The sequence below is a fragment of the Heptranchias perlo genome, chromosome 31 (genome assembly GCF_035084215.1).
Source record: "Heptranchias perlo isolate sHepPer1 chromosome 31, sHepPer1.hap1, whole genome shotgun sequence".
Lineage (NCBI taxonomy): Eukaryota > Metazoa > Chordata > Chondrichthyes > Hexanchiformes > Hexanchidae > Heptranchias > Heptranchias perlo.
Window position 1 is genome coordinate 12,676,935 of NC_090355.1, and position 13,202 is coordinate 12,690,136.

General features: G+C 41.3%; 1 protein-coding gene across 1 annotated transcript in view; it reads right to left on the reverse strand.

Annotated features, from left to right (window-relative positions):
- Positions 1-12,935, reverse strand: part of LOC137300497 (pappalysin-1-like) — a 249,366-nt gene extending 236,431 nt beyond the window's left edge. The window contains exon 1 of the mRNA XM_067969581.1: positions 12,470-12,935. Coding sequence (XP_067825682.1) covers positions 12,470-12,893 — 424 coding nt within the window. The 5' untranslated portion in view covers positions 12,894-12,935. The remainder of the gene's footprint in view (positions 1-12,469) is intronic.
- Positions 12,936-13,202: the final 267 nt, after the last annotated feature.

Sequence of the window (13,202 nt, forward strand, 5' to 3'; positions counted from 1 at the left end):
ATTGTGGGTGAGCTCAAAGCACAGTAAAAGTCTATATCAATGGCCTTCAGAAATGTTTGTCAAACATTGCCAAATTAACACGAAAAATGAGCAGGGCCGACCATTACAAATAAAAATCAGTGCAACAAAAAAGCTCTCAAGGCTGTAAAGCAGTCCCGCGGCGTAACTTTACGCGAGGTGAAATGTTTCCAACAACTTCACAGTCCACATAAACGCACCAGTGACAATAACCGTAGTACAATTCCTGGAAGTTTAAACAGAAACTATTTGCACCTTAGAAGGTACCGTTCACAAGGAGATGGAACTTCCTCATAAAGTCAAGGATTTCACGACAAAATTAAAAAATTCTTCCTTTCCATAGTGGCGCACTATCACCGCTAGCTGATTCACAAAACAACTTGTACTAGGGCATGTTTTTTGCTATTTTCAAAGGACATTCTGCGAAACACTTGGAAGCTTTTTACAACAGAAAAAATATGATGCTAAACAGCTAAATTATTTTTGTTTCTGAGAAAATAATGTATTTTTCTCACCTCTTAAGAATGATGTGGAGATGCCGGTGATGGACTGGGGTGTGTATTCAGTATACTGGGATGTACTGTTTTCCGTGGCTAACCTGTCTGAACACCAACGACACCTTTGATTGGTGTGATCGTGTCCCAGCCTATTATAAGATATGCGTTTTGAGAACCTTTCACTCACTCACCTGACGAAGGAGATAATCTCTGAAAGCTTGTGATTTTCAAATAAAACTGTTGGACTATAACCTGGTGTAGTAAGATTCCTTACATTTGTTCACCGCTTAAGAAGGGGGGCCGAAACCATTTCATCAAAAAGTGTTTATGTCTACCTTTAAAGCTTTGATTAAATTTTTAAAATAGCAGCTTTATTTGATTGATGTTTACCTGTTATGTCTCAGTACTATTAATTTTCTTATGGCCCTGCAAGATTCAATCATGTGACATATAATGGGTATTCTTCCTTCACTCCCCAATTTTCTCACCATCCTGACTTGAAGAGACTGATTGAATCTGGATTACAGTAGTAAAAATGCTGGCTGTCCTCAAATACCCTGCAATACTTCATGTATGAGTGAGACACTGGGTTTGGTAGGTTATTTGGTTGTGGAGGGCGGAGGCACAGATTTGCCCAATGTTGTCCTAATCCGATGTCTACACTTATGCACTTTCTGGCAGAAATCACTGAACAGTGATCAGGAGCAGGGATGCCGGCAGATTTCCCTTCCTCCCACCTCCCCCAGCCGTAGGGCTTGGTGCTAATTTTAATACCCCTACCAGCCAAATAATGAGTTTTGATACCTGAATCTAAAAGTAAAGTCTGCCAGTAGTCTATAGTAAACATTAATGAGTTAATGTGTAATGAAGCATCTGAGTCTGATATCACATGTCTGAAAATAAAAGCACATAGTAACACACACATAAGTGTCACCTCCTGTGCTTAATAAATATGTCATTGCTATAAATAACCTGTTTTCTCCAGTCGTGATATCATTGCAACTCACTTGACCTAGATAATATGAATATTTTAATTCATAATAGGCATAGTGGCAATCTCTCAAACAAATTATTTTAGAAGCTTACAAATGAGTGTATGCTTTTTCTCGCATGTGGTTCAATACAAATACACTGTAATCATACTGGCTGATACTCAACAAAGATTTCTTCATACCGTTCACAACTGTTAAAGGCACAGTACTGCCACTGATCTTTTTGTCTATTAGTACCGCACGGATTTTTTCATAACTCAGTTGCCCACAAGTGTGCTTCTATAACACACCCTGACATAAGCTCCCATGGTCAAGAGGGCAGGAAAAATGCCTGAGGAAGTATGAGTATCAATGCATGCAAGCACACTTGCACATTGTTTTCAAAGGATGAAGAAAACACCCAAGGGAGCCACCTCATTGGCCAAAACACCTGAGAAATAAGATCCAAAACCTGCAAATTATGCTGTTTGATATCATCGTATCAAATTTCTCTGCCTGCCACTTTCACAGAGGTAATGCTCCATTTAAATTAAAAGGGGTCAATGCCTCTGTAAAATAGCAGACATAGGAAATGAATACATAGAGTGTTATACAATGATGTTGTACAGTGTAATTTCCAGATTAAAGCTCAAATCACTAACCTGTGCAAAACATGCAACGGGGTCTAACAAAACATTACAGACTGAGATTCATTTTCAGTAACTCAGACACAATTCAGAAGGATGTCAAGCACATGACCTACCCTCAGTTTTTGAACAACACAAATTGCTGATTATTGAATCAAGCTATTAGGTTTCTATTTTAATTGTACGTCTCCACTTATGAATTACCAGGTAAGAGAGGGCAGCAAAGTGGGTTAGAAATTCCCCTTCACCTCTCGGAGATGGTTTCAAACCTCTAGGGTATGGATTCAAATCTGACCCAGATAGATGGGACAAAAGCCTCTTCTCTGCTAGTTGTTAACAGTTCTATGTGAAATTGAACTTGCATGATCTCAAACCATGGGCTAGTAGCACAAAACTAAGCATAACTCTGACATTGTTTTACATTACTAGTCTCATTGAGGGAGACCACAAGGATGACTGGTGCGGTGAGTAGAAATACCGCACTGTACTGGGGTGAGGTGGAAATCGGGCTTAATGCACGCTATTTCAGCCTTCATCTGACCCATGCCATACCTGATCTGGGAGTGCTTGATGCTAAAAATGCAAAAAATGGAAGAATTCCCAAGGGTGACTTGCCCTACCTTGATATAACCCTAAATTCACCCTTTTCTAAAGTAAGGGAGTATCTCAAAAATATTTTCTTTGGAATGCAGAAGCCACACTACGCAGACTGTGAGCTTCAGAAATTTCCACCTATATCCCTATTAAATCACAGCAAACACCCCACAGGATCCTCCATGATGTGTTATAAGTATTCATAGGAAATGTACAGGATTTTGGATCATGATTTTCTTGAGGATACACTGGTAATGGTGTTTATGCACTTATGGTCACTTTTCACAAATATTTCAACACTGTTGTCAGACAATTACAATTGATTTTTCTGGTACACTACTGAAGGGTTACAGCCCTGCCAGCCTGTATTGCAATCGTGGCAATGAGGTGAACCTTACTATCTGTAACAACTTGTTGCTCTATTATTTTTCAATAAGTGTTAAATTGAAGCGACAAATGAAAAACTAAACATTGGATGGATGTTTTCTGGGAACTAACATTGAAGATTTTTGCTCAATAAGCTAATGGGCCACAATTTACTGTAGCAGGGCATCTAACTGTGTCTGCCGTTAGTTAGCCCTTGGACGTTTAGGTTTTTACATTTTTTTGTGTGGGAAGTTTCTGAAAGTTCAAGCTGATAATGTCTCAGCAAGGAAAACAGAGCATCTGGGACCTGAGTGAACAGGGCAAGCAACTGTGTATCTCCTTAACCAATCAGATTGAAGGCTTGTGAAATTAACATCTCGAGGACCGAGAAGGAAATGTAAATTAGAGTGGGTGAATTCAATGTCAAATTGGGACAGGAAGAGAAATAAATAGAGGGAAAGAAAGGTTGGATTAAGAGAGAGAGAGAAAAGGAGACAGAAAGGAAAAGTAAGAAGAAAAATTAAAAATTTTAAATTTTCCATTTTTAAAACTGTCAACAACAATTAATACCTGAAGAAATGAGACTCCACACTTGTAATACTTAATTTTCAGTGCCAGAGAGGTTGATTGGCAGAAATGAACACTTAGCACATTGTTAAAAGGGGACTTAGACTGGAATGGACAAGACTTAATTTTCTGTGGCGAGTTCAGTTCGTATCTACCGCCCAAATACAGCAACTTCACGCCGTTCAATGCATTTCAATGGTGAGGCAGACAGCAAGATGCTGTTCTTGTGAAGCTAATGGCAAGTGGCACAACTTGGACAGCAACTTTTGGACATTTGAGTTTTGCTGTCAAAATAATGGTGAGGCTAATGCCCCTCACCTGAAGTTGCTGTACCATTTGCGCATAAATACCAGCGAGCGCCATTAATCTCATTGTTATTTTGACAGCAAAATCTGGGCCAATGTATTTGATAGCTTATATATCTAACTAGTCTTATACATATTAATGCAAAGATTTGTCAATTCATCTGGGTTGTTTGCTTTTCGTTTTAATTGAATACGCTCCTTCCAAAGTTGGATCGAAAATTACTGTCTTATTGATGTGCCTCTGAAAAGGTATCAAAGTGAACAAAGCTTTAACATTTGACAGTGCGAAAAATGCACTGTGCAGTGGATTCGTGACTAGATTGCTAGTCACAGCCTTAATTGACATTAGAATCATGTCCAGAAGAGATGCCATTTGATGTCATGTATGGAGATATCTTCCTGACCAAGAAATCAATCAGTGCAGAAAGCTAATATATGTCTTTGGGGATGGATGGATATTAAGGACAAAATTTACATTCAGTATTGGCTTTAAGATTTCCCAAGTCATATATACATTGGATGAAAGTTCTTTTATACTATCCCAACAATAGGCCAACCTGAGAGGGGTGCACCAAATGTTCATTTTCCACACCATGCGTCCATTGACCCTCTGATTGACAATTTGCCGCCATTTAGTATTGAATTATGGTGCGTTTTGTGCCATGAACACCTGGCCATCAAGACCTAGGTTGGAATTTTCCAAACTTATTTTAATTGTGATCCTTATAGCCAGCACAGAAAAGTCATTTGTATCCTGTCCGTCTGAGCTAGATCTAAACCCAGGTCTTAAATATGAAAGGATGTTGTTTTGAACCCATCATGACACCCATTCCCCCATATTCTGTTTCCATTTTAAGAATAGGTATACTCAAAACTCTAAAAGGAAAAACAAAAGCATGTCTTTAAATCAGGTTGCTGCTAAACTGCAGTGTTGAATATTGGAAACAAAAACAAGGTATTGCCATGGTGGAAAATTTTTTGATGGGTTCAGTTCCTGCAAGAGCCAAAAAGAACCTGCGTTCGAAACACTGTACTGCCATCATACTGACCATTAAGGAAAGTTTACACTCCAACAAGTGCTGTAATTGTCTGCAGAGCAAATTTCGGCAATGTGGACTTGGATTGTTATCTTGTCTTTTATTAAAACAAAAGATAAAAAAATAATTTGTACCATTAGACATGATTGATGATGCAATTATGTCATTGCATCCCTAAATGGGTCATTCTCTCCTCTGCATATTAAGATTACATAGAATTTTATAGCACAGAAACAGGCCATTTGGCCCAACAGGTCTATGCCAGTGTTTATGCTCCACAAGAGCCTCCTCCCACCTTACTTCATCTCACCCTATCAACATATTCTTCTATTCTTTTATCCCTTGTGTACTTATCTAGCTTCCCCTTAAATGCACCTATGCTAATCGCTACAACCACTCCAGATGGTAGTGTGGTAAAGTATATTTGCAATAAATGTTACCATGGCAACAATGGCTCTTTAAAATATCAATTATGTTATCTTTTTATAAATATTAAACTTTTCAGCTGCTACACAAGTAATCTGAATACTGTAGTCATACAATGGGTAAGTTAAAAACATCTTAATGTTAAACAGTGGACGTTTTACAATAATAGACCCGCACATCGAAACCTCACATTTACCGTTTGTCCCTATCATAAAAAGTTCCATTAAAACTGTTGTCTTATGTCATCCCTTACACCTAACCTTGTACGTGACCTAGAGTAAAGAGATGTAAGAGTCCGGAGAGAATAGTTGAGCAGCAAAGTAATGCAATAAGTTCATGTGATAACGAGTATTACTTATTTCAGAGTGTAAGATTTTGGAAATGCACTAGAAAAAGGGAAAATGTTTTGTCCTCATTCACACCAAAAAAGACTGAAATCAATATATATCTAAAAAAAATCATACTTCTTGTAGATAGAAAGGAAGCAAAATACAGCAGCTGTTGGACTACAGTGTTGTATTGATGCCAATCAGTTTTTGCAATGGGATTTTTGATGTAATGATGCAAGATGAGCAGAATAACTGCAGTCTGCTGTGGCAAGCTGGTTATGAACTGGTTATTCATTATTTTTCTGGTAGTGAGCGACTTCCTGAAGGAGATAGTTTCACACCATTCTGGCTTTGCTTCGCTAGCAGTTTGAATCGGAACCAGTGCAAAGCCAAATTTTGAAACTTCAATGTTAAAGGCAGTTGTTCAGCTGACAGTCTGAATTATTTGTAAGTTTATAAAGTTAGAAAACAGCTGACAAGATAATTGCACATGTGAAGCTCTGCTCTCCCCAACTGAAGAGAGAGACTTTTAGAAAAAATACACCGATATCATTGGTATTGTCAATATAATGTAAATGTAGTGAGTCACAGCCATCTCCCTCACCTTGTCTCGCAGTTGAATCTCAAAATGATCTCACAATTATCCCCTCCAGACTAACTCACAAAAATGTCTCAAATGCTCAGTAGAAAAATTCCATGTTTTCCAATTTTAAATATCACCCAACTAAATCCCAACAGAGTTCAATGTGATTTTTTTTGAGAATATTTCACTGAGTTCAATGAGAGTTTACAGGACTTAAATTTTTAACCTTTTTTTCAAGCAATGGTATTCTGTTTGTACAAAGATAAATACAGATGAAGGAATCCACTCGGCCCATCTAATTCATGCTTCAGTAGAAACTTTTGGTCCCTATTCACCATTAATTGCCTCTTGGCTAATTCCAGAGCGTGCTCCTCTGCTACCCAACCCAGAAAGCTGTTCCAGGTATTAATCATTATTTTTGTGAAGAAGACATTGTTCATCATATCAGTCCTAAACTTTCCTTTTACTTCTTTGTACCTATGTCCCATTGCCCTACAGTTGTACTTTAACTTGAAACAGTACAACAGATTAACTTTTTTCTTTTCCACTTGGCATCTCACTTGCCTTCTTTCAAGGTTGAAGAGTCCCAGTTTTTCTAACCTTTCCTCATAACTCAGTCCTCTGACACTAGGGACCAGCTTCATGGCCCTTCTCTGCACTACTTCTTGGCTTTGTTGTTTCTTTGTCTAATCAGAAGATATTGGATCTCATCTATGTGAAGGGAAGGCTGATGTTACCTATCTCACCACTGGTCTAACATGTTTTATAAAGGAGTGATACAGGTATTGGATGGTGCACTGGATTAGACACCTGTAGGGCCCATGTTCAAATTGTGGATTGATAGGGTGCAGATCTTCTTGGTGTGTTAGCTGTAAGGTTCTTATGTGAAATGAGTGGGTATGGGCCTGCAGCACAAAACCATCCCTAATTTGGCACCAGTTGGCAATCGTACTCAGTGAGGCTACAGAATGGCTGGTGTGGGAAACGGAAACTATCACACTGATGGAGCAGTGTATCATAGTGATGGAGCACTGATGGGTTCTTAGATTGGGGCTGAGGCAAATTGGTGGAGCAGATTGGAGGAAACTATACTTTGCATAAAACTGTGCTATGCCTGAAATGCTTGACGCTGACACTGAGGACCCAAAATGGAAAGTTGCAGTATAACGAAGAAAGAAAATCACTCTTATGTATGCAAACACTGAAACCAATTCACCCACAGCAAGTTCTGATAAATAGCAAAATGAGATGAATCACCAGTTAATCTGTTTTTGGTAACATTGGTTGAATGAGAAATGTTGATCAGGGCACTCGGAGAATCGCTACTCTTCTTTGAAAAGCAGTTTCAGGCCACTTGAGTTTTGCAATGGGTAGTATAACTCCAAATCTGGGCCAATACCACATTTTGAAGGTGCTGAGGCAGTCCTTTGACTTTTTGAAACTTACTTCTGACTCTTTTTAACATTAGAAGAGAAGCAATTCTACTGTCTGCTTCTCGTACTTTGAAAATTAGCTGCCTGGAGATATGATATGCTCCATGTGACCTGAAGCAAAGTGAAATCAATGATGTAGCTTGGGTCTGTTGGCTATGCATCATATTATCCATAAAACCAGCCTGAGGTTAATATTTGCAGAATAAAGGCAGCCTTAGATGCCTACCATGCTATAACCTGTACAAGAGACCAACAGGTAACTTTGGAGAATACACACTATGAAAGGAAAGGGGAGAAAGTATGGAACAAAAATGGTGGAACTCTTCTTTATTGGGGGTAAAAAAAAACAAGCATTTGCAAGTTTTTCCTTGCTTTCTAAGTAGCCACCCTTCATCTGTGAGCCAAGGCAGTGAGAGTTGTTAGGCTAATCGATCATGGAGGCCCTCACAGCCTCACCTGACACCCACACATGTGGAAGACCAAAACTGGATGTGATTGCAGCTGCACTAAAATAAATCGCTGTGCACTTGTGCAAATACAAAATGGATTTCCTACATGAACACAAAACATTTTTGTTGTTGTTTAAATGCACCTGCATTCTAGATTGCTCGGTTTTCAATTATCCAAATTAACAGATGAGTCACCCTGAAAAACTGGGTTGTCCAGTTCAAAACTGTAGACATGGTTATGCTACACACCTACTCTTTGGAGAGCGGGAATATTAGCGAATTCACCCCCCACCCCAGGTCAGGGCACTGAGGCCAATTATGCTGTCTGGATATCTGCTCAATATAATGGGGAGGGGTCGATTTAAAGTTGGAGTGACTTCTTAATTTCTCAGTCGCCCATCTCATCGGCACTTTCAGTTGAAGAGTCGCCAAGATTCACACTAAACGAAAATCATTCTGCTCCCATTAGTCTTGGTGTAATACCTCCCACCTTAGTTCCTATTTATCCTGGTTATTTTATTTCTTACTTAACTACTTAATAGTGGAGAGGGGGAGAACTGAGATTAATGGGTTTAAATACATCACCAATAACTCATGACTCAGAAATAAAAAAACAGTAAATGCTGGAAACACACAGTAGGTTAGTTAGGTTATGATGTTTGGGTTGTGTGGACCAGCATTTTCTGTTTTAAATTCTGATTAGCAAGTTCCCCTTCCCCTTTTTTTTAATTATACGGGATTCAAAGGTGGGCTCATTGTGCAGGGTTAAGTGGATAGAACTGGCTGAAAAATTGTTTGAATTTCCCGCGCGGAAACAGGTGAAACAAACCGGCGTCTTCTAAACGAGGGAATTCACCGAGAATTCCCCCTCCCCACTCGATGTCACCGCCACCCGAGCTCATTAATAAAAACCGAAAGGGTGTCGGCATCTTGCAGTTAAAAATAATCGGCTCGTTTGCGGTTCTCTGTGTTACATTTATTTTTTTTGTGTGCTGAGGTTTAAAAGGGAGAATCTGACTGCCCCGCCCGCCCGCCCGCCCCGTCTGCTGAACCGGCGGCAGCTCCGGCTCTTCGCCCGCTTGGGTACCTTCAAGTCTTATCTGGGAATCTGGTTCTGCTTGCGGTTGACAGGGAAAGCCCATCTCAGCGTGTTGGGTGGATGTGTTGCCGGAACTATATTTATACAGTGAGCCGGCTCCTCCATTTCGGAGTCCTGGCTCTAATGGTTCGGTTTACCCCGTTAGACCGGGTGGCCGGTGCCTTTCAGCTGTGGTCCGGTCCACAGGAGGTCATGGGGGAGAAGGTATGGGCATAAGTGAGGGCAGCTCTGATTTATGTCCGAGGACGATTGCCGATCGCCTAAATTGTAACATAAACTCTGCTGTCACGGCCATGTAACCAAATTTACTCTTATTGTTGTTGTTGCTCGTTCACAACATGTCCTTTTGCGTGGACAGTTGGACTGTCCAGGCATGTCCTGTGCTGAGGATCCACATCTGCCAAGGTTCCATTATTGTAGCTCTCTGGACAGAGCAGACTCTTGTCCTCGGTGACCGGGGGAGAGAGGGAGGGGGGGGGGGGCGGACGGACGAGCCCTATTCGCCTGACGATTAAAGAGGTTTTTCGCAGTGCAGGATTTCTAACAAGCCTTTTCCTACACCCCATCCACATTATTGAGTGTTTACTCAATCGTGTGTGGCTATTGCAGTCGATGCTATCATGTCCTGTGAAGTAGACGCATTTGACACTTGCTAGTGTTGGATGTTTGAAAGAGCCCATTCTTTTGCCAGTTTTTTTTTTCCTGATGGCTTGTGAATGTGATTCAGTGTTTGTGATGGTTACGCCTCGGTTACATCACGCCCACTTAAAGCTTCCCCATTGAAAAATGCCAGGGCTGCAGACACTAAACTGTTGCTTTCTAACGCACTCAACGCACTTCAGACCATTCAAGCCAACATTTCCTCACTGCCAAAGTGTCAAAATTCCCAAAGTGTTGCTGAAATTTTTGAACTCCGAAGCCATCAAATTAGACTAAATATCTACTAATGGGGTCCATTGCACGGAGGAGTGTTGCATAATTTTGCAATGAGACCCAACGAGACCTTACAGAAAGGAGCAGCGAGGCTACACACGCGATACCCGTCTGTTTTTGTAATAAGCTTCTCGTTAACGGTAAAATACGTCCCTTCGCTTTGAGCGGGTCCGTGTTTGTCAACAAATCCCGGACAGCATATATAATCAGTCTGGGCTTTCTAGCGCTCTGGTCAAAAGCTCTCCTGCAAGCCGTTCAAAATAAACAAATACATTACTCGAAGCGCGAAAACTGAATTCTGCAGTCCCTAGCTGACAATTCTCTCCCAACATGCAAGATCCTGAATATCATAACGTCTCGTTTATTTTACGAGTGGGTCTGAGTCCCTTCTGTAAATAAAATTAGTGGTATTCTGTTGTTAAAGATTCCAACATTTTATTTTTTACTAATAAAAGCGCAGTTTTAAAACGAATCATACAACTGAGGCAGATGTTTTCCTGACGGGCTCTTAATGTGCCAAATAGTCCATTTCAGTTGTACAACAAAAAATGGTTCTTGCTTACATGATCCCTGCACTGATGTATCCCCGACCTATCTCGCCACCCAATGCGAATTTAAATAGATCCAGAACAGAACGTGATAATCGCCCCCATCGTGGAAGGTACGAGACTGTTAATTGGAACATGACATCATTGTGGAAACGGATTAATATCATGTCGTATATTTTTCACACAACCGTTTTAAAATTAAACGACAGAAGTGGTGGTGGGGGGAGCAGGCTGGCTTTAACTCTTGTCGAGCATGAGCTGTATTCGCGCCAACTGCTACAACACACGCTTTGGAATGAACGACTGAAACATGAGAAAAATGCCACAGCTCTGCGTGTGAAAGGAGATTTGACCTGTGGAATGCCGCTGTTTGTATGGTCTTAGATGATCTCTGCCACAACGGGGGCGAGAAGAAAAAAGAAACAGAACGCGAGGGAAAGAAAGGTGGGAAGAAGCAGGGGAAAAGGGCCACGATGCTCATTTTCATAGATAATATCACACAAACGCAGACGTAAACAATAATGTCACACTGGAAACAGGATTACACATGCGATGAGATAACATAACATAGATCATCTATCTACCTCCCAAATGATTCAGTAAATACGTCTGGTAACAAGTCAGTCCCACGCGTTGACCTAAAATTGTGCTATAAAATGTGTTCTTTTAAAAACGCAAAAGTAACATTTCACAGATACGCCAAAGTTGATCTATTCGCGATTTATTGCAAAATAATTGTAAACGTCAGTTTTTTTTTGAGGGGGCAGGGGAGTAAAATAGTCCCCTTGCAAGCCCATAGTAACCAGGAGCCAAAGATAATATATTGTAAAACAATATGCAGAATCCTTGCTCAAACTTCAGTAAATTGTCCTTAAATGAATGCATCGAGTGTCAAAGTAGAGACTTGGAGAGAGAGAAAAAACCCAGTTGCATGCTAATGTGGAGAGAGAACAATCCCTTGCCATGGCTGTAGTAGAACGCTTTGTTTTTCTTTCTCTAGTTCAAGGCAAAACATTTTCCCCGGTGTGTGTGCCTGTGGGATTCTTTTAGCTGGGGATTACGCTCTCTGTTGGCTGGAATCGGGATCAAAAGTGCCGAACACTTTCACTGTTACCGCGGGCAAAACGACACGCCTCACTCAAATTTATATCACAAACCATTCATAGAATCAGGAGCCTTAAAGGGACACCGTTACGTATTGAGTGTGTGTGTGTGGGGAAGGGGGGTGGGCACACATCAAGCAAGAGATGTATTTAAGAAAAATCAATTGTCTGTCATGGTTATAGAAGCGACAGTAACTCTTTCACAAAGGGGGGCTATCGTTACGGGAGCAATTTACAAGTTCATGATGATGGTGATGGTTACATTTAGGGTTAAGAGTTGGACTCCGGTGTTAATGTACTTAAATGAACTGCAATGTTCAAATTGAAATTAGGATTTAGTTAAAGATACGTTTAGCTATTGCTTTGTGAGTCAAATTTCTCTACATATTATATATAAAACAAATGCAAGATTATTAAAGATTAAAATGATAAAAAGACAGACCAAACAAACTTCTATACAAAAATAAACCCGCGTGTTAGAACTATTTACATGTACAAAGTTACTTTGCAATTCTTTTGCAAATTGCAATTCAGGACTTCTCTAGATAGCTCGGTGACACTTACCTACGATGACAGCTGGAGATCGCTGTCCCCCTTCAGGTCTGACCCTTACTTCCACAGTGAACCTTCGCCTGGGGAGCTCGGTGGTCGTTCGGAGGCGCAGCTGATTACCCTTCCCGGCGAAATAGAGCAATCTGCCCTGGCTGTGATCGTGCGGCGGCGGCGACGGCGGCGGCGGCGGGTGCGAAGGCGGCAGCAGCAGCTGGGGAGGGTGGTCTGAGTGCGGCCGGGGCAGTGCCCGCTTGCCACGGGGCAGCCTCGTGCCACACGATCCCGGGGAGTCCGCCCCGGGGCCAGCCCGGTGATCCAGGGCCAGGAGGAGGGCTCGTTTGGAGCGCCGGAGCCGACCTGCCATCTGCCCGTCACACTCCGACCCCATAGCCAGAGCTAAGACGCAGAGAGCGGGCAGCAAACTCCAAACTTGCATCTTCTTTTCCAGTCAAGGCTCTCGCTTTCCTCTCAAGTCTCTCTGTCCCTTTCTCTCTCTCTCTCTCTCTTTGACTCTCTCTCTCTCTTTCTCTCTCTCTCTCTCGCATACGAGTTTCCTCTTCTGCCGCCTCAACCACAATGATCCGCTACACAGAACCTTTTTTCTTAATAAGACACGACCCCTTTTCTTGCCTCCCCCCTCTCAAATACGCACTTGAAACAGAGATGGGTAAACAAGAATATGCTAATTTATCAGCCTGCACCAGCCAAAGCACCACCTTCCTAATGTTCCCATTGAAAGGATTCT